Source organism: Aotus nancymaae, unplaced genomic scaffold, assembly GCF_030222135.1.
Source record: "Aotus nancymaae isolate 86718 unplaced genomic scaffold, 86718_ANA_hifiasm-v0.15.2.pri h1tg000038l, whole genome shotgun sequence".
NCBI classification, from domain to species: Eukaryota; Metazoa; Chordata; class Mammalia; order Primates; family Aotidae; genus Aotus; species Aotus nancymaae.
In genome coordinates this window covers 5,024,926-5,047,002 of record NW_026988452.1, presented here as the reverse complement: position 1 = coordinate 5,047,002, position 22,077 = coordinate 5,024,926, and the positions used below count along the sequence as shown (strand labels likewise).

At 46.3% G+C, this 22,077-nt stretch overlaps 1 protein-coding gene across 5 annotated transcripts in view; it reads left to right on the top strand.

Moving 5' to 3' along the window:
• XYLB (xylulokinase) overlaps window positions 1-22,077 on the top strand; it is a 53,986-nt gene that overhangs the window by 18,853 nt on the left and 13,056 nt on the right. For 3 of the 5 annotated variants that reach the window (XR_010336453.1, XM_064360131.1, XM_064360130.1), the window contains 8 exons: window positions 571-689; window positions 2,863-2,944; window positions 4,582-4,622; window positions 5,226-5,341; window positions 6,197-6,312; window positions 6,992-7,065; window positions 9,331-9,427; window positions 15,513-15,650. Coding sequence is in view for 3 of the 5 variants with exons in the window: in XM_064360131.1 (XP_064216201.1) it covers window positions 571-689; window positions 2,863-2,944; window positions 4,582-4,622; window positions 5,226-5,341; window positions 6,197-6,312; window positions 6,992-7,065; window positions 9,331-9,427; window positions 15,513-15,650 (783 nt within the window). In the remaining 2 variants the exon portion in view is untranslated. The remainder of the gene's footprint in view (window positions 1-570; window positions 690-2,862; window positions 2,945-4,581; window positions 4,623-5,225; window positions 5,342-6,196; window positions 6,313-6,991; window positions 7,066-9,330; window positions 9,428-15,512; window positions 15,651-22,077) is intronic. The other 2 variants (XR_010336454.1, XM_064360132.1) reach the window with 1 other exon arrangement.

The window sequence follows — 22,077 nt, the reverse complement described above, 5'->3', positions numbered from 1 at the left end:
TGGGCAGGTGACACCATCAGCCTCCCAGTCCACCTCTGTCTGCCTCCACCTTGGCGCAGTGGAGGAGGAGGTCCCTCCACCAATGCCCTGGATTTCCTCTCCTTTCCCATCCTCAGGGAAGCCTTGGGAGAAGGAGGATGTTTTGGGAAAGAGCTAGCAGGTTGATCTCAGTGACCAGGAGGAAGTTTAGAGGAGTCTGAGAGCTTTTTTTGAAAAGTCAGACTGAGAAATCCCTGGGGGCTGACTTGGAAATCTAAGGGACATGGAGAGTGGTTCCTGGTCAGTGTGTAGTTCCAGCCCCCCCGGGAGGTCTTTGAGCAGCAGATTTCCAAGCTGACTGTAGTGTTTGAGCTGATGAGGGATATTTAGAGGAGGTGTGATGCCATCTGTTTCCAAGAGCCCCTCTGGCCTCTGGTTCCAGAACAACACGAGCGTGCATACATTCTGTGAAGAGAGAGCTCCAGGTCCAAGATGTGGCAGGAGAATTATCTGCCCTCTGCCAGATTTGTGCATTTTCACAAAAGGTCCGTTTTCAAGATGTGTCTGTGGTTTCTCTCCTTCCTTCCTCAGGCTCTGGAATGAATTTGCTGCAGATACAGGATAAAGTCTGGTCCCAGGCTTGCCTTGGCTCCTGTGCACCTAGTTTAGAGGAGAAGCTTGGCCCACCAGTACCATCATGCTCAATTGTGGTAGGTCTCCTTTCTGGTCATGTGGCTGATTTAAGAGCAGGCAGCTACCTGGGAAGCACTGTAGCACACACGCGTGCGCACACACACACATACAGGCTGCACACTCCCTTGTTTGTTCATTCACCCACAGGCATACACATGCAGGGTCTTCAGTTTAGCCCAAGATGTAAGTCACTGTCTGGATCAGTGCCTTGCACATAGTAGGTACTCAGGCGCATGCATAGATATGTATAGATTACTGCCTTATGGTCAGGGGGACTTTGGAAAATTCCTCTAGAAATTTATTAGAATAGGGATAAAAATGTCAAGTGATGGCACAACTAAAGAAAAAATGCAGAGTGCTGAAGTTCTAGGACTAGGGACTACCAGTGAAGCTTGAAGGAGGCGGCCTTGGGGAAAACAGAAAGAAATACCAGCAGGGCTGGCGCAGCACAGACCCTGGCACTGAGTCCTGTTTCCACCAGCTCTGTGACTGTGTGTGTTGATTTCCTCATCTGGATATCTGGATCAAACGGAATGATGATATTCATCTTACAGGGCTGTTGCGCAAATTAGATGAGTTAATATGTCTAAAGCACTTAAGATAGTGCCTGTCCCCACGGGTAATGGCAAAAACACTTACCCGTCACAGCGGCCCCACCCGTTTGCAGTGGACATGGGCTGTGAATGTCCTGGTATATCCTGGTTGGCCAGCCCTGTTCTTGGCTGTCCTGTGGGGACAATGGACTGGAGAGAGAGAGAGACCTGGGTCCTGCCCCTGGGGCCCTTTGGTGGAAAATGCTTGCCACAGAGCCAGAACGACCAGAAAGAACTCTGGGTGGGACAGAGTGTTGGTGTGAAGAAGAGACAGGGCACCCTGAGGCCTGGAGGGAGTCGTGGAGCTGGGAGTCTTGGGCCATATGGAGGAGGGGCTGCTGTGAGTACCCTGCGTTGGGAATCTCAGCCACGGAAGCACTTTTGTTTTCTTGTTAGAGGCACAGTCTCACGCTGTCACCCAAGGAGTGCAGTGGCATGATCATCGCTCACTGCAACCACCAAATCCTGCGTTCAAATGATCCTCCTCCCTCAGCTTCCCGAGTAGCTGGGACTACAGGCATGCATCACCATGCACGGCTAATTTTTTTTATTTTGGTAGTGACAGGGTCTCACTATGTTGCCTAGACTGGGCAGATCTCCTGCCTCAGTCTCCCAAAGTGCTGGGATTACAGGTGTGAACCACCACGCTCAGCCATTTTTCTTGTATGATTCACACTGACATGCTGAAAACTGCCTTGCCACCATGCGGCAGAACATCAAAGCCAAACCATCAGCATCCAAAGTGTGCCATGAGGCCAGTGCGTGGAGCTGGAGGCAGAGCCACGCGGCCCTGTGGAAGCTGACAGCACAAGACCCAGACAGAGGACAGCTCAGAAAGACAGAGGAAGGGCAGACAGAAAACAGCCAAGCCACCGGGACTGGCAGTCCGCACATGGCTTTTAGTTGAATGTGAAATTCAGAGCAGGCTTTGTTTGCCTTATGCAAGAACACATGCCTCCAAGAAGGAGCCTGTGCAGACTAGCAGCACTGACTCTGAAAAGGCATTTTCATTTGTCACACAGGTGTCGTGTGTGGGGGACCAGGCAGGACCCATGTTCTTCATCCTCCCTCTTTTGGAAGGTGGTGCCCAGATAGCACTCCCTGCACACTGCCTTTTTTGGTTACTTTCCTTAGAACACTGTTCTCTGCACTTCACGCCCGATTGTTGTTAATCCAGTCGCGGGGGGACAGACCGAGTGTGCGAGGCATGATCTGCTCCCATGAATTTGCTTACTGGTGTCCTGTTACCTTTTTTTTTTTTTTTTAAATGCTATATCCAGAATTTGGAGCTTATAAAGCAAGCACAAAGTTGGGGTTGGTCTTTCCTTACTACCTGAAATCTCAAGATCAGCAGTTTTTGAGAGGACCTTATGCTCATGGTTCCAAACCTGCCCTGGGCTCCTCTGGCAAACTGTGAACAGGAGGGACACGCCCAGTTCGTGACAGGGAGTGATGTGACTCCAGGCTCTGCAGAAGATTCCTTCAGCACTGGTGACCTGGAGCCTGTAACATTCTCGTGGCCTGAGGGCTGGGTGGCTGTGCCGGGCAGGCAGGGTTCAACTCAACAGAGTGCCCTCACTTTGTCCCCGTCCCTCAGGGAGCCATTTCTTCCTACTACGTCCAGCGCTACGGATTTCCTCCAGGATGCAAAGTGGTGGCCTTCACTGGGGACAACCCAGGTGAGTATCTCGGGGAGTTTCACTCTCCAGGGAGCCTGACTGGGTCAGTGTTGGACGATTGAGAGTTCCAGTCCAGCCTCGTGTTGAAGCCTTCTGTGATCATCCCCACCACTGCACCCTGCCATCTGACGCCTTGTGCCTGCCCCATCTTATCTCTGACTCTGCCCTCAGGAGCTGGTCAGCCTGCTCTCTCCAGGTGAAAACTGCTCAGTGATTAAGGAAGGCAGTCATGCCCACCCCGCTCCTAACCTGTCTTCTCTGTTTCATAGATAAATAGCTCAATTCCTCCAACCCTTCCTCTAGGACATGGTTTTAAGTCTCTGCCCTGTCATTTGATCTGCAGCAATGGCTTGTTTCTCATGTAGACACCTCATCTCCTCCCCTAGCCTCTTCTCTTCCTCCTCCTCTCCTCTGGGTAGTCCTGAAGCCACTCCTGGAAGGGCCCTCGGATCTCTGAAGGAAGGCCAGGTGGGCTACACTGAATAACACCTTAACTGCTGCTTCTCAGCCCTGCCCCAGGAAAAGTCGGTCTTTTTCTAACGATCCACCAAATTAGGGTTACATTTAACCCTAACTAGAAGGATTAATTTTAACCGTAATTAGAAAGGTTAATTTCTGTCCTTTCAGTCTTCTTTCTGTGCTCATAGTAAGCATTGTTTCTTTTAATCAACATGGGCAGTACCTTCCTCATTTTGACAGTTGTCCAGAGTTCGCTGTCCCAGCATGTATTTCACTGGTCCCTTATGGATGGCGGCTGGTGTTGCTTCAGTGTTTGGGTAGTGCAAACAATGTTGAGATACACATTCGGTCTTCTCTCTCTTGTTACAGGGTAAGTTCTCAAAGGTGGGATCCCTGGATCCAAGGCTTCTGACACACACACTGCTGATTGAACCTTGGTGGCAGTGTGTGAGTGTGCCTGTCCTCACTCCCATTTCACCTTTACTCACATGTTTAGTCACTCAGCATTTAGTGAATGCCTATTATGTGCCAGGCCTTCTTTCAGCACTGGGGCACTTCAGCAAACAAGGCAGATAAAGATTGCGGCTGTGAGCCAGGTGTGGAGGTGTGCACCTGTAGTCTTAGCTACTCGGGAGGCTGAGGTGGGAGGACTGCATGATCCCGGGAGTTGGAGGCTACAGTGAGCTATGATCATGCCACTGTACTCCAGCCTGGGCAGCAGAGTGAGACCCCACCTTTATATCTCTTTAAAAAAAAAAAACTGCTGTTGTGGGCCTCGTGTCTAAGGCAGGGCACAGACAGGGAACATAAGCTAAGCCCCTGCTTTTCCGTCACCGCCTTTGTCTTTCGCTGCTGTGTGTATCCTTGGTGTCTTGTCTTGGCCTCCTTGGTTCTCTGTACTCCCGGGAGTGCCTGACAGTGGAGGGATGTTTGGACCCCTTCAGGGAAGAGACTTCACAGCTCAAATCAGAGGTTCTGCTCACAGAGACTCTACCCCCTGACCTCTATGACCTTCTGTTAGGGCCTCCCGAGTGCTCAGCCCCCTGCTTCTGCCTCCACCCTAGGGTGTGGGTGGGAGTGGGAGATGGGGGCTGTGCTCCTGCCTAGAGAGCCCTGTGGTGTGCTTTGTGGTTCCCACGTGGCCGCCAGCTAACCAGGCACTCCCCTCCCATTCTCAGCGTCGCTGGCAGGCATGAGACTGGAGGAAGGTGACATTGCGGTAAGTGACTTCCTGTTGGCTCTTTCAGTTTCCACACCCACACCCACACTCTGATAAGTAGCACCAGGATCTGGGTCCCAGCAGCATGTCTGCTACTTATCAGAGTGTCTGCTGGCCCCAGAGGCAGGGGAGGGAGGGGATGGGGCCGCACATCTTTCTCAGAAGGTCGTTGTTCTTTGCTGGATGGGCAGGACCCCTGCCTGCTTCACAGTGGCCAGTCTTAGTGAGTGCAGCGGCAGAGGGTCAGACATGGGGCCAGAGGGCTGGGAGCAGCCCAGATGAATAAGGAAGACATAACTCAGGCCTTCCTACTTCTAGTGGGAAAGTCATGTGGGGAGCCAGCCATCACCCAAATCATTATTTAGATGCAGTTGTGGGATCAGCACAGGAGACCCATGGGATCTGTACCTGGGGAGCTGGCTCCTGGTTCCTCTAGTGTGGAAGGGTCAGAAGGGGCTCTGAGAAAGTGGCCTGGCATCTGAGGTCTGCAGCATGAGGAGCGAAGTGACGAGGTCAAGGTGGTGGAGTGTAGCGCGTCACTGGCAGAGGGCAGCATGTGCGGGCAAAGCCCGAGGCGCCTCAGCTCTGCCCATCTCTTTCCAGGTCAGCCTGGGCACCAGTGACACCCTGTTTCTCTGGCTCCAAGAGCCCATGCCCGCCCTGGAAGGCCACATCTTCTGCAACCCGGTTGACCCCCAGCACTACATGGCGCTCCTGTGGTGAGCCTGGGTGTTAGCTGGCACCATTCGCTGGGTGAGGAGATGCAGGCAGATCTGGCACCATCTTGAGGACCCCAAGTCATTCCACTAAGCTCTGGAATGACTCCCTCCACTTTTCCAGGCTCTGCTGGGCAACTGAGACCCTCAGGGACTCACTGGCTCTTGCTGAAAGCAGAGCTGGGTGAGGAATAATCCAAGACCCTGAGTCCTTCCAGCCCAGGTTCAAATCCTATCCTCACCACCAGTACCCTGTGTGACCTTGGGCCAACTCCATAGTGTGGCATGTCTGAGCCACACTTTCCTCATGAGATGGGGAGGGTAAGAGCATTTGCCTCACATTGTTGTGGCTTGTCCGCCATGTGGTGGACCCTCAGCAAATGGTGGGAAGGACGTCCTGCCTTCCGACGGCTCTCATGGAAGGGACACGCTCTGCGCTCTGACCACAGGCCTTTGGAGACCCGTTCAAAGCTCCTGAGGGAGATGGTTTCTGAGCTCCTAAGCCCTAAGAACTGTTGGAGAATGTGGCTAGTTAGTCCAGCCTGCCCTGCCTCATTGTGCATATGGTACAATGTGCAGAAACCTGAGCTCCCTGTCTCTACCTGGGGCTCCTCTATGTCAGCCTCCTCTGTAAACAGCCCAAGACAAGGGTGTTTCTGGCGCCTCCCAGGGATGTTCAGGGACCTGGAATCTGAGGAAGAGCCTCCGATGCCTGAGTTTCAGAGCCTGCTGTGCACTGCCTGGGGGTTGTGGTCCAGCCTGACCAGCAGTTCCTCTGCCTGGGTCTCCTCACTGAAACTCATGGGTCCAGTCAGCAAGCACCAGCTCCCTCACTCAGAGCTGTGCCCTCTTCTGCAGCTTTAAAAATGGCTCCCTCATGAGAGAGAAGATCCGCGATGAGTTCGCGTCCTGTTCTTGGAGCGAGTTCTCTAAGGCACTGCAGTCCACAGAGATGGGCAACGGTGGAAACCTGGGTAGGCTGGTTGGGGGTGCCCAGCCTGTGAGGGGTCAGCAGCTACCGCTGGAGGTGCCTGGGGCCCCATGAGCTGGGGGAGAGGAGGGCCATGGAGAAGTCCAGGGAGTTCTGTCTGTCTGCACTGCTGTTAACGCAGGTCTTATAGGCTGGTGTGGAACCCTGTGCTCTGAGCGAGGGTGGGGCTGTAAGGCTGTCCTTGGCTTCTGCTCTGAGCAGAGATCAGGCCATTGCTATATCTTCTGCCCCCTCCCAGCCCCTGGTGACAGCATCAGAGAGGACAGCCTCTACCCTGGTGCATCCCCGTTCACAGCCCTCTGCCTCAGGCACAAGGAAAAGTGCCCGGTGTCTGGGCAGGCCTGAGCAGGGAGGGGCCGTGCCTCCCTTGGTCAAACCTCTGTTGGATTTTAGTATTGGCTGGGCAGCTGCTTCTTGTTCCAAGCTGCCAGGTGAGAGCAGGAAGAATTGTCTCTGAGAAAAGCTAGCTCAGGGCTTTCTGGTTCCCTTCTATCCTGTTGGAGAAAAGGAACTGGGAATATTCACAGCTCTCATCAGGGGGATGAAAGAGAGCCAGGGAACCCAGGGATATGGGGTCATTTACCCTTGTTCTAAGTCTGTTGAAAAGCCGATCTTTTTTTTTTTGACTAATGACAGTTGATATCTTCCTGGTTTTATTTCAGGTTTTTATTTTGATGTAATGGAGATCACCCCTGAAATTATTGGACATCATAGGTTTAACACAGAAAACCGCAAGGTACGTGTGCTGTTGGTATTGGAGTTACATTGGCTCCACTTCTGAGGTTGAATTTAACAATTGTCCATCAAATTATGTTACTTTTAGGGACTTCATTCATTCACTCATCCACTGATACACACACTTGTGGTGTGCCAGGGTGCATTCCAGAGCCTGGGGAGTCTTCAGCACCTAAGATAGGCACTGCCCTTTCCCTCAAGGAGGAATGCAGAAAACCTGAGAGTTTTCTTCCAGCTTAACAAATGCTAACGCTATTGCTGAATATCAAAGAGCTTATTTCCTTGGGAAGTTTTATCCTATACCCATAAAGAACTCATGGATTTTGAGATCCTGAATTTCCTCCTGGTTAAAAGAGCCTCTGGGACTGGGAGGTACTAACATTTATTGAGGCCTATTTGGTGCCAGGCATTGTGCTCATGTTTTCTATACCTTCCTCATTTACTTGTTTTTTATTTTGAGACAGAGTCTCGCTCTGTTGCCCACACTGGAATGCAGTGGCACGATCTCGGCTCACTGCAACCTCCACCTCGGGTTCAAATGATCCTCCTGCCTCAGCCTCCCAAGTAGCTGGGATTACAGACGTGAGCCGCCATGCCCAGCTAAATTTTGTATTTTTAGTAGAGATGGGGTTTCTCCATGTTGGCCAGGCTGGTCTTGAACTCCTGACCTCAAGTGATCCGCGCGCCTCAGCCTTCTAAGGCTGAGTCCTGGGATTACAGGTGTGAGCCACCATTCCCAGCTGTCTTTTACTTTTCAAAGCAATTCTGTGAGGCAGGCACTATTGTTCCTCTTTCCAGACGGAGAAGTTGTGATACAGAGGCTCAGGCTAAACAATCTGCCCAGAGTCACAAGGTCATAGGTGGTGGAGGGGGCTCAACCCAGTTCTCTCTGGCTCTGAAGCTGCTGTTTTCTTTCTCCTCCACCATGCAGCCTTTCCCAGGAAGGATTTAGTTGGTTCTTGCTCCTCGAAATTGACATTGCTGTTAGGTAGTCACTGGAGAGTCATCACCACATTTTGGGTTGTACCTGAGAGACGTTTCTGACCCCAGGAAATGGGGGACTTATGTAAGACCCTCTGTCTAGGAACTGTGACCATCAGAGTTGGCATTGGATTCAAGGGCAGATGATGGCACTACATGTTGGATTTTGAATGAAAAGCTTTGTATAAAGTAGGAAGTTCGTCTCAATTTTTTGATGGGGGACCAGTTTGCTTTCTTTTGTTAGAGTGAGAAGCAATGCCTGCTCTCTCTTTTATGCATGTCAATCCTAGATTTGTCAAGGAGAAAGTAGTGTTCTTCATTCATTCATTCAACCAACAGATATGTATGATTGGTGCCAGTCACCAGGGACACAAAGGAGAACAAGACATCGGTGGCCTTGCTCTCCAGAGCCTGCTGTCTAGGAGGGAGAGGGACAGTAGACAGGGGAATGAGCACGTACACGAATGGAGCAGGTGCTGAGGCTAGGGAGCGGAAGAACAGAATGCCGCAAGGGAAAGTCTCCAGCAGGCGGGCTGGAGACTTACCCTGGGTGGGGTGAAAGGGGTGATCGGGCCTGGGTCTCTCTGAGAAGGTGGCCTTTAGGTTGAGACCTGAACGTACTCAGGATCTCACCATGGAAAGAGTAGGACAGACTTCCAGGCAGAGGGAGCAGCTTGGGAACTAGAAGAAGGTCGGTAAGGTTAGAGTGTAGCTGTTCATGGGGGGCAGTGGCAGGTTCTGGCATTGGTCTTAGGTGCCACAGAAGCAGGGGTGAGCCCAACGTTGCTGGTTGTCAGTGCTAGCTTGGAGGACATGCCACAGGGGTGAGATTTCAGGATACTCTCATGGCTTGCACATATATGTACTGCATTTTCCAGGCTCTGTTGTCTAATCTGATCATTACAACAACCCTAAAAAACAGGCGCCACTATTACCTCTGTTTTATTAAGAAAAAGAATGATAGTAAGACTAATGTAACTTACTGAAGATTGCAGAGCTGAATGGTACACAGAACTTGAACCCTCAGCTGCCTAAGACTGAATTCTGTAATGTCTCTGATTCTTCAAAGTGACAGGCATGTGAGGCTGTGAGCTGTGTGCTTGAGTAGTGTGTTTGTGTGAGTGTCTGTGACAGGCAAAGATAGTGGTTAAAGAGCCCAGCTGTGAGTTTCAAATCTGGGCTGTTGTTTAAAAAGATTGTGGGCACACACACACACCCACACACACACACACACACACAGATAATGAGAGTTCCTTACTCTGTGCTTACCTTTTCCTGGAGACAGGTCTCAGCATTCCCTGGGGATGTGGAGGTTCGAGCACTGATTGAAGGACAATTCATGGCCAAGAGGACTCATGCAGAAGGCCTGGGCTATCGAGTCAGTAAGTGAGCCACTGGCGGCGTGTGTCCCGGGGTGGCGGCTCAGGACCAGCTCACACCGAGGGGCCAGGGCTAGCGGGGCAATGTCTACTGAAGTTTTCTTCCAGGGGACCTTGTGCAGGGGGAGGTGGAGCCTGCCTTGGGGGTGGGGTGAGAAAGCGCAGGCAGGCATAGACCAGCAGGCGGGTTGTTTACGCTTCTCAGCTGTGTCCACAATAGCCTGACCTTGTGACTGGGACCTGTAGGACTTGGGAAAGGTCTTTCTGTAACCCTAAGCTCCAATCTGCAAACAAGTTTTCCTGAGCTCTGGACTCCAAGGACATAGGCAGTGCAAGGTCTGGGGACATGACTGAATCTTGGCCTTCCAGCCTGGCCACGTTCCATTGCCTCTGGGACATACTCTAGGTCTTTCAGCTTGGACAGGGAAGAGGGTGAGGGCGATGTGGTACCACTGCCAAAACTCAGGAGACTGATGTCTTAGTTAATTTTCTATTGCTTATAACAGAATACCTGATCCTGGGTAATTTATAAGAAAAGGAATTTATTTATTACAATTATGGAGGCTGAGAAGTCCAAGGTTGAGGGGCCATATCTGATGAGGGCCTGCTTGCTAGTGGGGCTCTCTGCAGAGTCCTGAGGAGGTACAGGGCATCGCATGGTGAGGTACAGGGCTAGCTCAGGTCTCCCTTCCTCTTCTCATAAAGCCACCAGTCCCATTCCCATGATAACCCGTTAATCCATTAACCTATTAATCTGTTAACCTATGAATGGATTAACCCATCCATAGAGCCCTCGTGACCCAATCTCCTTAAAGGTCCCATCTTTCAATACACCACATTGGAGATAAAGCTTCAACATGAGTTTTGGAGGGGATACATATTCGAACCTTAGCAACTGGCATGGAGAGGGCAGACCCAGGGCTGGGGGAGGCAAAAGGAGGAGAAAGGGATTTCTGAGAACTTGAACTATAGAATAATCAGCTTTAGGAGGTCAGTGAGCTCCCCTTACAGATGGCATTGGAATGGTCTAGGGGTCTGTAAGGAGTTTGGACTGGCTGCCCATAGAGTCCAGGTTTCTAAGATGTATTTGTCCCTCTGGGATATAGCTGTTGTCACTAGAGAAGATAGTGAAGCTGCTTTGCTTGAGGGCCTTCCTATGATACTTTATGGACAATCCAAGTTCTACGTAATATATATTTTATACCTTTGAATCCACTGAGTAAACGGATACTGTAAAAGTACCCATTAGGGAAACCTCTTGGAAAACCTGTTAGACAGCATCTGCTAAAGCTGAATATACGCCTACCCAGCAATGTCCCTTCTAAGTAAAGGCACAACAGGAATTTGTGCATGTGTTTACTAAAGATGTACATGAGAACATTCATTGCAGCACAATGCTAAGTCGCCCCACAGTGGAAACAGCCCAGTGTCCATTAATAGTAGACAGAAAAAATGCATTGTGGTGCATTTGTACAACAGGATACTCTACACACAAATGAAATGAACCAGCCTCAATGATACACAATGAAATGGGTGAATCTCACCAAATGTAACACTGAGCAAAAGAAGCCAAACACAGACATTCATATGGCAGGGTTCTCTGTACATCACATTCAAAAGCAGATGAAACTACAGGCTGGGCACAGTGGTTCACACCTGTAATCCCAGCATATTGGGAGTCCGAGGCAGGTGGATCACTTGAGCCCAGGAATTCAAGACCAGACTGGGCAACATGGTGAAACCCTATCTTTGCAAAAAATACAAAAATTAGCCAAACATGGCACGTGCCTATAGTCCTGGCTACTCAGGAGCCTGAGGTGGGAGGATTGCTTAAGCCTAGGAGGTTGAGGCTGCAATGAGCCATGAGACACTGTCTCAATTAAAAAAAAAAAAAGCAGATGAAACTATTTACTATTGTTGAAAGTCAGGATAATTAGTAGTTACCCTTCAGAGGGGGCCTATGGGGTGCTGGCATATTCTGTTTCATGTTCCATGGGTGTGTTTAGTTTGTAAAAAATTATGAAGATTATAGGTTTATGATGTGTGCATTTTTCAGGATGTGTGTTCTAGGTCAATACAATATTTTAAAATATGTAAAATGATCACCATGAGCATTCCCATTGCCCTCATGCCACCACCCTAAGTGTAAAAAGACATTTCCCAAAGGTCTGCAAAGACTTCCAAGTTCCCTGAGAATGAGACTGGGTGAGTAGGGCAGGGATGGTGCTGGAGTTGGTGGAGTGCCTGGCAGGGGTCCTCTGGCTGTCAGAGGGGGACCCCAGGGAGGGGAACAGCCCAGCGTACAGGGAGCAGTTAGGGCAGAAGGCCCCCATGGGCTCAGGAGGAGCTGATGGGATTGTGGCATTATTCCCAGCCTCTAAAGCATTTCTTGTGCAAAACAAAAGCATTTCTTGTGCAAAACAGCATAGAGTTACTTATCCTCTTAGCAAGCTTAAATGCAGAATCAGACCTGTCTCGCCACTCTGCTGAGTGATCACTTAAATAGACATACTTGGAACCAACAGAGGTTGCACACACAGGAGGCCTCATTCTCCAGGCTGCCGTGTGGACCGGCCAGCCCTCGTTTTCGCTCCTGCCCAGTCATCATCTCATTTGGGTTTAATAGTGACTAAGGAGAATAAAGAGGCACTTTGAATAAAAATGAGTATTGTGATACTAACAGCTGCCAGCATTTGTCGGACACCGAGTGTGTGCCCGGCCTGGTTCCTTAGCAATTAATCTTTATTAACAACAGTACCTCTGAAGTAGGTACTGATGATTCCCACTTCACAACCTAGGAAACCTAATGTTGTAGTGCTTAAGAAACTTGGTCAAGGCTGGCAGAGCTGGGATCTGAACCAAGCCAGTCTGGCTCCAGATGCTGGATTCTCAACCACTGGCTGAACCTGCTTTATTTGAGGAACAATCGCTCTCTTGCTGTTTATAGACACCATCAGACATGATAGACACCAGCTGGGCAGGGCTCAAAAGCCATCATTTTCAGCTTATATTTCAGTGTGTTTCATGTCGTTTAGGTTGATTGTAAAAACAGTCAAACTTTGTAATAGCAAGTTTGAAAAATAAAGAAAATGGGCCTGGTGCTCATACAGCCCTGTAATCCCAGCACTTTGGGAGATGGAGGCAGGAGGATCACTTGAGCCCAGGAGTTCAAGACTGGCAACAGAGATCCCATCTTTTCAAATAATAATAATAGGCTGGGCGCGGTGGCTCACGCCTGTAATCCCAGCACTTGGGGAGGCTGAGGCAGGTGGATCACGAGGTCAGGAGTTCAAGACCAGTCTGGTCAACATGGCAAACCCCATCTCTATTTAAAAATTACAAAAATTAGCTGGGCATGGTGGCTCGTGCCTGTAATCCCAGCTACTTGGGAGACTGAGATAGGAGAATTGGTTGAACTGGAACCCGGGAGGCGGAGGTTGCAGTGAGGCGAGATTGTGTCACTGAACTCCAGTCTGGGCTACAGAGCAAGACTCCATCTCAAAAAAAATTAATAATAATAAAGAGCCTGGCGTAGTGGCATGTGCTTGTGGTCCCAGCTACGGGGGTGGGGAGGTGGCAAGGGGTGGGAGGAGGCAGGGGGATTGCTGGAGCCTGGGAGGTCAAGGCTGCAATGAGCTGTGATTGCACCACTGCACTCTAACCTGGGTGACAGAGCGAGAGCATTGTCTTAAAAGAATAAAGGAAAATGACTTACAATCCCAACCCCTCTCTCCAACCACTGCTACCATTTAGGGACATTTTCTCCCAGTCTCCTTTATTAGCTTATTTCCATAGAGCCATAGTTTTGTTCCTTTGTACCTTATATGCAAAGGTTGCATACAAGAACCAAAGTTCGTCAAAAGTCATCTTCGTGGTGCTGCGTAGGGCAGCCAGGTTACTTTTTCTGCATTTGGGCATTGAGGGTGTTCTTGTTTTTTTTTGTTTTGTTTTGTTTTCTTTGTTTTGCTTTTTTGGAGACAGGGTTTCACTCCTGTCGCCCAGGCTGGAGTGCAGTGGATCAATCTTGGCTCACTACAACTTCTGCCTCCTGGGCTCAAGCAGTCCTCCTGCCTCAGTCTCCTGAGTAACTTGGACTACAGGTGCACACCACCTCATCCTGCTAGTTTTGTATTTTTAGTAGAGATGCGGTTCCACCATGTTGGCCAGACAGGTCTTGAACTCCTGACCTCGAGTGATCCACCTGCCTCAGCCTCCAAAAGTGCTGGGATTACAAGTGTGAGCCATTGCACCGGGCCATTGTTCTTGGTTTTCCAACATGGAATCAAACTAGAACATCTTCCATAGCTTGAATTGTTTGCCCAGGAGGCTGGAATTCCTTCTCTCATCCCAAACACTGTCTTCATGGCCAGCGATGAAGATGGGGGAAGTGAGAGATGGGGGCTGAATGTCTTCTCCTGGACGGAGCCAAGAGGCAGGATGGAAAGCAGCAGGGTCTTAAAACAACTGTGTGTTTTTAAATACATAACGGTTGTCTTTTTGTCATAAAAGATTCATGCAGAACAGAAATATGGAATAAGAAGCAAATGCCCCATTCATATGCCTCCCAGACTCCTTTCCTTCCTTCCAGACTGTGACTTCCTTCTTGTGACTTTCCGTGTTAGATTGAATCATATGGAATTGCCAATATTGAAGAAGTTTTAATTTACAAAAATGGCAATTTCGTATGGCTCAACCTGATATATATGTGTATAAACACACACACACATATGCACACACATATATATTTAATAGAAATGCTGTTATATTCTATGTGTTATTCTGAGACTTACTTTCCACAACAGTATGTACGGGTCTACCTTTTTGTTTTCTAATGACTGGCATGAGGTCTGCTAAATTATTTTACAGCACCAGTTGAAGGAGATTAAGATTGTTTCTTGTTTTGTTTTGTTTTTGATTTTATTCTTGTTTTGAGACAGAGTTTCACTCTGTTGCCCAGGCTGGAGTGCAGTAGCACAATCTCAGCTCACTACAACCTCTGCCTCCCAGGTTCCAGCAATTCTTGTGCCTCAGCCACCTAAGTAGCTGGGATTACAGGTGTGCCCCATACCACCTGGCTGATTTTTGTATTTTTGTAGAGATGGGTTTCGCCACATTGCCCAGGCTGGTCTCAAACTCTTACATCAAGTAATCCACTCGTCTTGGCCTCGCGAAGTGCTGGGTTTGTAATCTCCACTTTCACCACCTCATCCCGTGCCTTATACCCTTGTCCCTACCCTAGTTCATTCTTGTGTATTTTTTCCCCTTGAGCATGTTAGCTAAAGGTTTGTGCATTTTATTAAGCAATGTTAATATTTTGTTTTGTGATTCCTTTTATTAATTTCTACTTTTATCTTTTAAATGACTTCCTCCTACTTTGTGAATTCTTTTTTTACTTTTGCTTCATTTTTAAATTGAAATCTTAGCTCATTAATTCCCATTCTGTATTAACTTCTAGTTTATGCATTTCAGAAGACTATATGATAACTTCATTTACATAACGTGTCCTTCATTTCTAAAAAGATAGTAATTTTCATCTTTTTCTGCACTAATGAGTGCTCCTTCAAAACAGCCCCTTGTCCTTTTATCATATCTTCCATCATTCCTTGAGCATTTCCATAGCTTCTAGTATAAGAACAGTTTCACGCCCATCCTGTTTTTTCCTTGGATCAGCCCTGTAACCTTCCATTTATCCAAGGAGCCCTGACTCCTTTGAGTGGGGAGAGTTTGGATGCTCACTGCTACTGGGATGATGCTGTTCCCAGCCCCTTTCAGTGGGCTGACCTGGGAAATATTAGGATATATATATATATATATGTATCTGTATCCATGCACGCATTTACCTTTCTATTTGTCTGTCTGTCTGTCTACTTCTCCATGTGTTGAAAAACATGAATTCAACCCTATGTACTCCACTTCCACTCCAACACTATGGGGCTATTCTGGCTTTCTTGCCCTATTTGTATCTTATCCTAACGGTGACAAAGTTGATTCTTTTGACCCCTTCAGATTGCTGCCTCCTTGACATGCAGGCCCCATTTTGGCTTCTCTGCTCCCCTTCACCTGTGTTGTCTCTGTGTTCTTTCTCTAGCAGCCTCTTGGATCTGCCTCACTCTGGTTACATACTCACATGTGGCCCTTGACTGTACCCTCAGGGCTGTCTCCCAGCCTGCCTACTTCTGTTTGCCTGTCTCATGTCTTTTTAAGGAAGGAAGAAGAAAAAAAAAAGGTAGGAAGGTAGGCAGGCAATAAATATTTTTAAAGAGAAGGGTCCATTTACATTTAATATAATTATTGAAATGATTGGATGTAATTCAATTAGACCAAAGTTCTATATGTTCTTGTTTATTCTTTATTATTTTCCTATTTTATTTTTGGATTAACTGAGCAATGTTTAGTATTCCATTTTATCTCCTCTCTTGGCTTTTTAAGCTATAGATTTTTAAATTGAAATTCTTAACTTGAAAAGGCTGGTTTGTACTAATAGACTCTTGAATTTGTTACTAACACAATTGCACTGCAAGAAGGTTTAAAGGAAGTTTTCCCAGCTAAAGGGAAAATCATACCAGATGTAAAGTCAGAGCTTCAGGAAGGAATGTAGAACATCTATAAAAAGTGTATTCTCTTAAGTTTTACTTTGTCTGGAAATGTATTTATTTTACTTCACATTAAAAGAATATTTTCTGTTGTGGAATTCTAGGTTGGCACTTTTTACTTTCAGCACTTTGAAAATGTCATTTCATTGTTTTCTAGCCTTCTAATGTTTCAGATGAGAAATTAGCTGTCATTCTTAGTGTTGTTCTTCTCAATGTAATGGAGTTTTCTTCTCTGATTTAAAATTTGTCTATTTACCTTTGATTTTCAGCAGTTTGATTATGATATACCTAAGTATGGGGTGTTTTTAATTATTTTGTATTTATCCTCCTTGTGATTCACTGAGTTTCTTGGATTTGTGAGTTTATGTCTTTTATCAATTTTGGGCAATTCTTAGCCATTATTTCTTCAAATATTTATTTTTCTGTATTCCCTCTTTCCTTTCCTCTGGACTTCAGTTACACATTTGCTGTTGTCCCACAGGACTTTGACTCTCTGTTCTCTTATTTTTTAAATTTTTTCTCTCTCCCTGCTTCAGTTGGACTCTTTCTCTTTCTTTTCTTTTTCTGTCTTTTCTCTTCCTTTCTTTTGTTCTTCTTTCTTTCTTTCTCTCCTTCCTTCCTTCTCTCTCTCTCTTTCTTTCTTTCTTTCCCAGGATGCAGTGCAGTGGCGTGATCTTGGCTCACTGCAACATCTGCCTCCCAGGCTCAAGTGATTCTCCTACCTCAGACTCCTGAGTTGCTGGGACTACACATGAGCACCACCACATTCAGCTAATTTTTTGTATTTTTACTAGAGACTGGGTTTCACGATGTGGGCAGGCTGGTCTCAAACTCTCAAATCGCTAGGTGATCTGCCTGCCTTGGCCTCCCAAAGTGATAGGATTACAGGCATGAGCCACCACACCCAGCCTTCAGATGGACAATTTCTATCATACTGCTATTAAGTCTATCTAACAAATTCATTTTGGATATTATATTTTTTCTAGTTCTAGAATTTCCATTTCATTCTTTTATATTTTCTTATTTCTCTGCTGAAATTTTTTTGTATTATAACCATTTTGTCTATCTTTTCCTCTGACTTTATATATATTTATGATTCATCAGAGAGTCTGCTTCCATTTACTATTTTACTCCCATTTCCTGCTTCTTAAAATGCTGTTTAATTTTGGTTGAACGTGGTACATTGTGTTTAAAAGTACAGTATTGACTGAAGTGGCTACTTTTTTAAACGTTTTACTTTTGAGATCATTACAGATTCACATACACTTGTTAAATAAATAGCTAATGTTTACCTGCAGAAAAGGCTTGCCTTTCTATCAGGAAGTAAGGGTGGTGGTCTTTTTTGTTTAGTCAGGGGTTGGATCAGTACTGGGTTGCCACTCTAATTAGTTTTAGTTCAGCGGTGGCCGCAGCGTCTTGAGATCAGAATCAGCAGGATCAGGCCCCTCCCTCCATCAAGTCTTTGGGACTTAACCACTGAGAGTACAGAGCTTTTTCTCTGTTTTCCAGCCCTTCCCCCACTTCCACATCCTGCTTCCACAGTAGTTCATTGGAGACAATCGGTGGGTGAAAGGGATGAGCTCTATATTGGACCCTCTTCCAGATTTCAGTCCTCTATGCCAGCCTAAACGTGGTTGCTTTTCTTTTCTAGATAAGTTTATCTGCCCATAGAGTCTTACTTCTTCATGTCTCCCATGCTGCAGGTATGAATCAGCACTTAAGGGCTCATCTCATTCTGGAATGTATTTTATTTAGACTTCTTGAATTTATAATTTTTTGATACCTTCAAACAAAAAGATGATGCCTGAGTTGTTGTTTATTCCATTCTGTCACTCTTACAGCTCAAGGGTATTCTTTCTCGACCATCATCATCGTAGCTGGAAGTGGAATTGTACGTCTTTTATTAGACTAAGGTTTATTATTATTATTATTTTACTATTTATTTTTATTTATTTATTTTGAGATGGAGTTTTGCCTGCTCTGTGGCCCAGGATGGAGTGCTATGGTGCATTCTCAGCTCACTGCAACCTCTGCCCTCTGGGCTCAAGCAATCCTCCTGCCTCAATCTCCCAAGTAATTGGGACTACAGGTGTACACCACCACGCCCGGCTGATTTTTGTATTCTTAGTAGAGATGGGGTTTTGCCAGGTTGTCCAGGCTGGTCTCGAACTCCTGACCTCAGTTGATCCTCCCACCTCGGCCTCTCAAAGTGCTGGGATTACAGGTGTGAGCCACTGTGCCCAGCCTCATATATATATATATGGTATATTTCAGAGACAGAGTCTCACTGTCAGGCAGGAATGCACCCAGGATAGAGTACACTGGAGTGATCATGGCTCACTGCAGCCTTGACCTCCTGGGCTCAAGCAATCCTTCCACTTAAAAACCTCCCAAGAGCTGGGACCACAGGCATGCACCATCATGCCTGGCTAACTTTTGTATTTTTTGTAGGGACAGGGTCTTACTTTGTTGTCCAGGTTGGTCTCAAATTCCTAGGCTCAAGCAATCCTCTTCCTGTCTTGGCCTCCTGAAGTGCTAGGATTACAGCATGAGCCACTATGCTTAGTTAGTTTGTTGTGAAAAATATCATGTATACAGTAGAGTATATCTGACAGCTAATTATAAAACGTATCAATAAGTCAAACATTTGATGATTAGCACTCAGGTTAAGAAATAGAACATCAGCCAGGCACAGTGGCTCACACCTGTAATCCCAGCACTTTGGAAGGCAGAGGCGGAGGCAGGCAGATTGCTTGAGATCAGGAGTTTGAGACGAGCCTGGCCAACATGGTGAAACCCCATCTCTACTGAAAATACAAAAATTAGCCAGGCATAGTGGTGGACGCTTATAGCCTACTCGAGGGGCTGAGGCGGGAGAGTCACTTGGACCTGGGAGGCGGAGGTTGCAGTGAGCCAAGATCACCCTATTGCACTCCAGACTGGGTGACAGAGCAAGACGTCGTCTCAAAAAAAAAAAAAGAAAAGAAAAAAAAGAAAGAAATAGAACATCGCTAGGACTAGAACCTTAGAACATAGCTGTGCTCCTCTTCCACTGTATCCTCATCTCTGCCAAGATAATTTCTATCTCGATTTTTATATTATCATTTCCCTGGAGTTCTTTATGGTTTTGCCAGCTATGTATGCATTCCTTTAAATAGATTGTTTTGTTTTGCCCTTTCTGAACTTCATAATATATGGAATTATACTACATGTGTTGTGACCTGCTGCTTTAGCTCAATGTCATGTTTATGAATTCATCCATGTTAATGTGCCTAGCTATTAGCTGTTAATTTTCATTGCACTGTGATATTCTATCACATAATTATATGACAATTTATCCATTTCCTGTGGCCTGACTGTGTCTCCCCAAATTTGCATGTTAGAAACTTAATCCCCAATGTGACAGTGTTGAGAGATGGGCCTAACAGAAGGTGTTTAGGTCATGAGGGCTCTTAAGTATTCATGCTACTATAAAAGTGCTTTCAGGAGTGAGTTCACCATTTTCTGCTTTTCAGCCATGTGAGGACATAGCATTCCGGGGATGCTGCTAAACATTCTGCAATATACGGAACAATCCCTCATGAAAAGAATTATCCAACCCAAAATAAGCAGGGCTTTATTCTTGTTGGAAGAGGAATCCAGCTTTTCCTGTGACGAGTGGAGCTACTTTCCATGTTCATCTCCATGCCTGCTGTGGGAGCTCAGTGTCATGTCAAGTTCCTTTCTCTCAGCACCCCCATGCACCCTCCGCAGCTAGTAGCTCACTTTCACTAATGAGCAAGTCTTTACTTTAGCCTGGGGACAAATACTGCTGCTGCTTCTGCTGCTGAGTGTAAGGGAGTGGAGGGAAGGGGCTTGAGACCCTGCTGTCATAAAGTCAGCCATGTACTCTCAGCAGCAGTTCATGAGGGTTTCTGTTTTCCCATATCCCCACCAACACTTCACAGAAACCACCTTTAAATCTATTGCCAGTCTGATAGGTGCAAACTGGCATCTCAGTGTCATTTTAATTTGTATTTTCTTGATTTATGATGATTTTGTTTTGTTTGAGATGAAGTTTTTCTCTTTTTGCCCAGGCTGGAGTGCAATGGCATGATCTTGGCTTACTTCAACCTCCACCTCCTGAGTTCAAACGATTTTCCTGGCTCAGCCTCCCTAATAGCTGGGATTACAGGTGCCTGCCACCATGCCCAGCAAATTTTGTATTTTTTAGTAGAGATGGGATTTCACCATGTTGGCCAGGCTGATCTTGAACTCCTGACCTCAGGTGATCCACCCGCCTTGGCCTCCCAAAGCGCTAGGATTACAGGCATGAGCCACCGCACCTGGCCAATTAATAATGATTTTGAACAGCTCTTTGTAACTCTGGTTTCTTCCTCTGTGAGTTGGCAGTATACATCCTTTCCCGTTTTTCTGTTTGATTTTCTCTTTCTCTTACTGATTTGCAGGAGTTTATTGTATACTTTGAATATTAGGTTTTTGACAGTTTTCTGTGTTACAACTATCTCTATCTCTCATTTGTCTGTTGCTTATTTATAGCGTCAGCAGTTTAACAGGATTTTGATTGAATTCATCAATTTTTCATCTTATATTTTATGCTTTTGAGGTATTACTTAAGAGATTTTCCCCCTGCTCCAGTATCACAGAAGTACTGTTTTATGTTTTCTCCTGTTAATGTTACAATTTTACCTTCCACATTGAGGACTTTAATCCATCTGGAGTCTTGTGAATGGTGTAACTTGGGATCCAATTGAATTTTTTTCCACATGTTGATCCAGTTTTCCAAAAACTGTCTACCAGGTGGCCCCTTTTACCCCTTTACTTATAACACCCCCTTTATCATTTATCCAGTTCCTGTATGTACATGGGTCTTTCTCTGCACTCCCTTTCATTTTTTTTTCTTTTTTTTGGATATGAGGTCTCACTCTGTTGCCCAGGCTGGAGTACGGCAGTGCGATCTCAGCTCACTGCAACCTCCATCTCCTGGGCTCAAGCAATCCTCCCACCTCAGCATCCTGAGTAGCTGAAACTACAGACGCACACTACCTGGCTAATTTTTAAATAATTTTTAAACAGTCTCGCCATGTTGCCCAGGCTGGTCTCAAACTCTGGGGCTCAAGCGTTCTGCCTGCCTTGGCCTCCCAAAGTGCTGGGATTACAGGCGTGAGCCATGGCACCCAACCTGCACTCCCTTTTATATTTTGTGTTTCATTGGTCTTATTCTTGAGGCAGAAAAACTGTTATATTATGGTGGTTTTGTAGTATGCTTATATTAATTGGCAAGGGCTACCATGAGAACATGCCACAGAATGGGTGGCTTAGACAACAGAACTTTATTTTCTCACAGTTCTGGAGGCTTAAGGTCTGAGATCAAGGTGTTGGCAGGGTTGATTTCTTCTTAGGCCTCTTCCCTTGGCTTGTAGATGGCCACCTTCTTCCTGTGTCTGCACATGGTCTTCTCCTGTGTGCCCCCGTGTCTTCCTTTTCTCTTCTCATGAGGACCTCAGTCATACTGGATTAGGGCCCGTCCTGATGACTTCATTTTTAACTTAATTACCTTTCTAAAGAGGTGATATCTGTCTTTGTCTTTATCTTCAAACACACTCACATTCTGAGATACTGGGGTTTAGGACTTCAACATAGAAATTTAGGGTAGACAGAGTTCAGCCCATAATAATGTTTTAATATTTAGCATAGCAATTATCCCCTCCTTGCTTTTCTTTTTAAAATATTGTCTGAGCTGTTTAAAGGTCCTCATTTTTCCATAAATATTTTATAAGAAATTGGTCCAGTTCCTTAAAAGAGTCCAGTTAGAATTTATGTTTGGGTCGAATAGGATTTATACATTAATTGGAAAAGTGGACATGTTTATAATGTCAATTCATATTCACTCAAGACCATGGAATATCTTTTAATTTATTTAGATATTCTCTTTTTGTCCTTTAACAACAGCTGCCACTTTTTCTTCGTAGAGACTTTTGAACTGTTTTTTTAAGGTATGCCTTTACATGTAAGGCTACCTTGCATTTCTGGGTTGCCATCATGAATGATAATTTATTT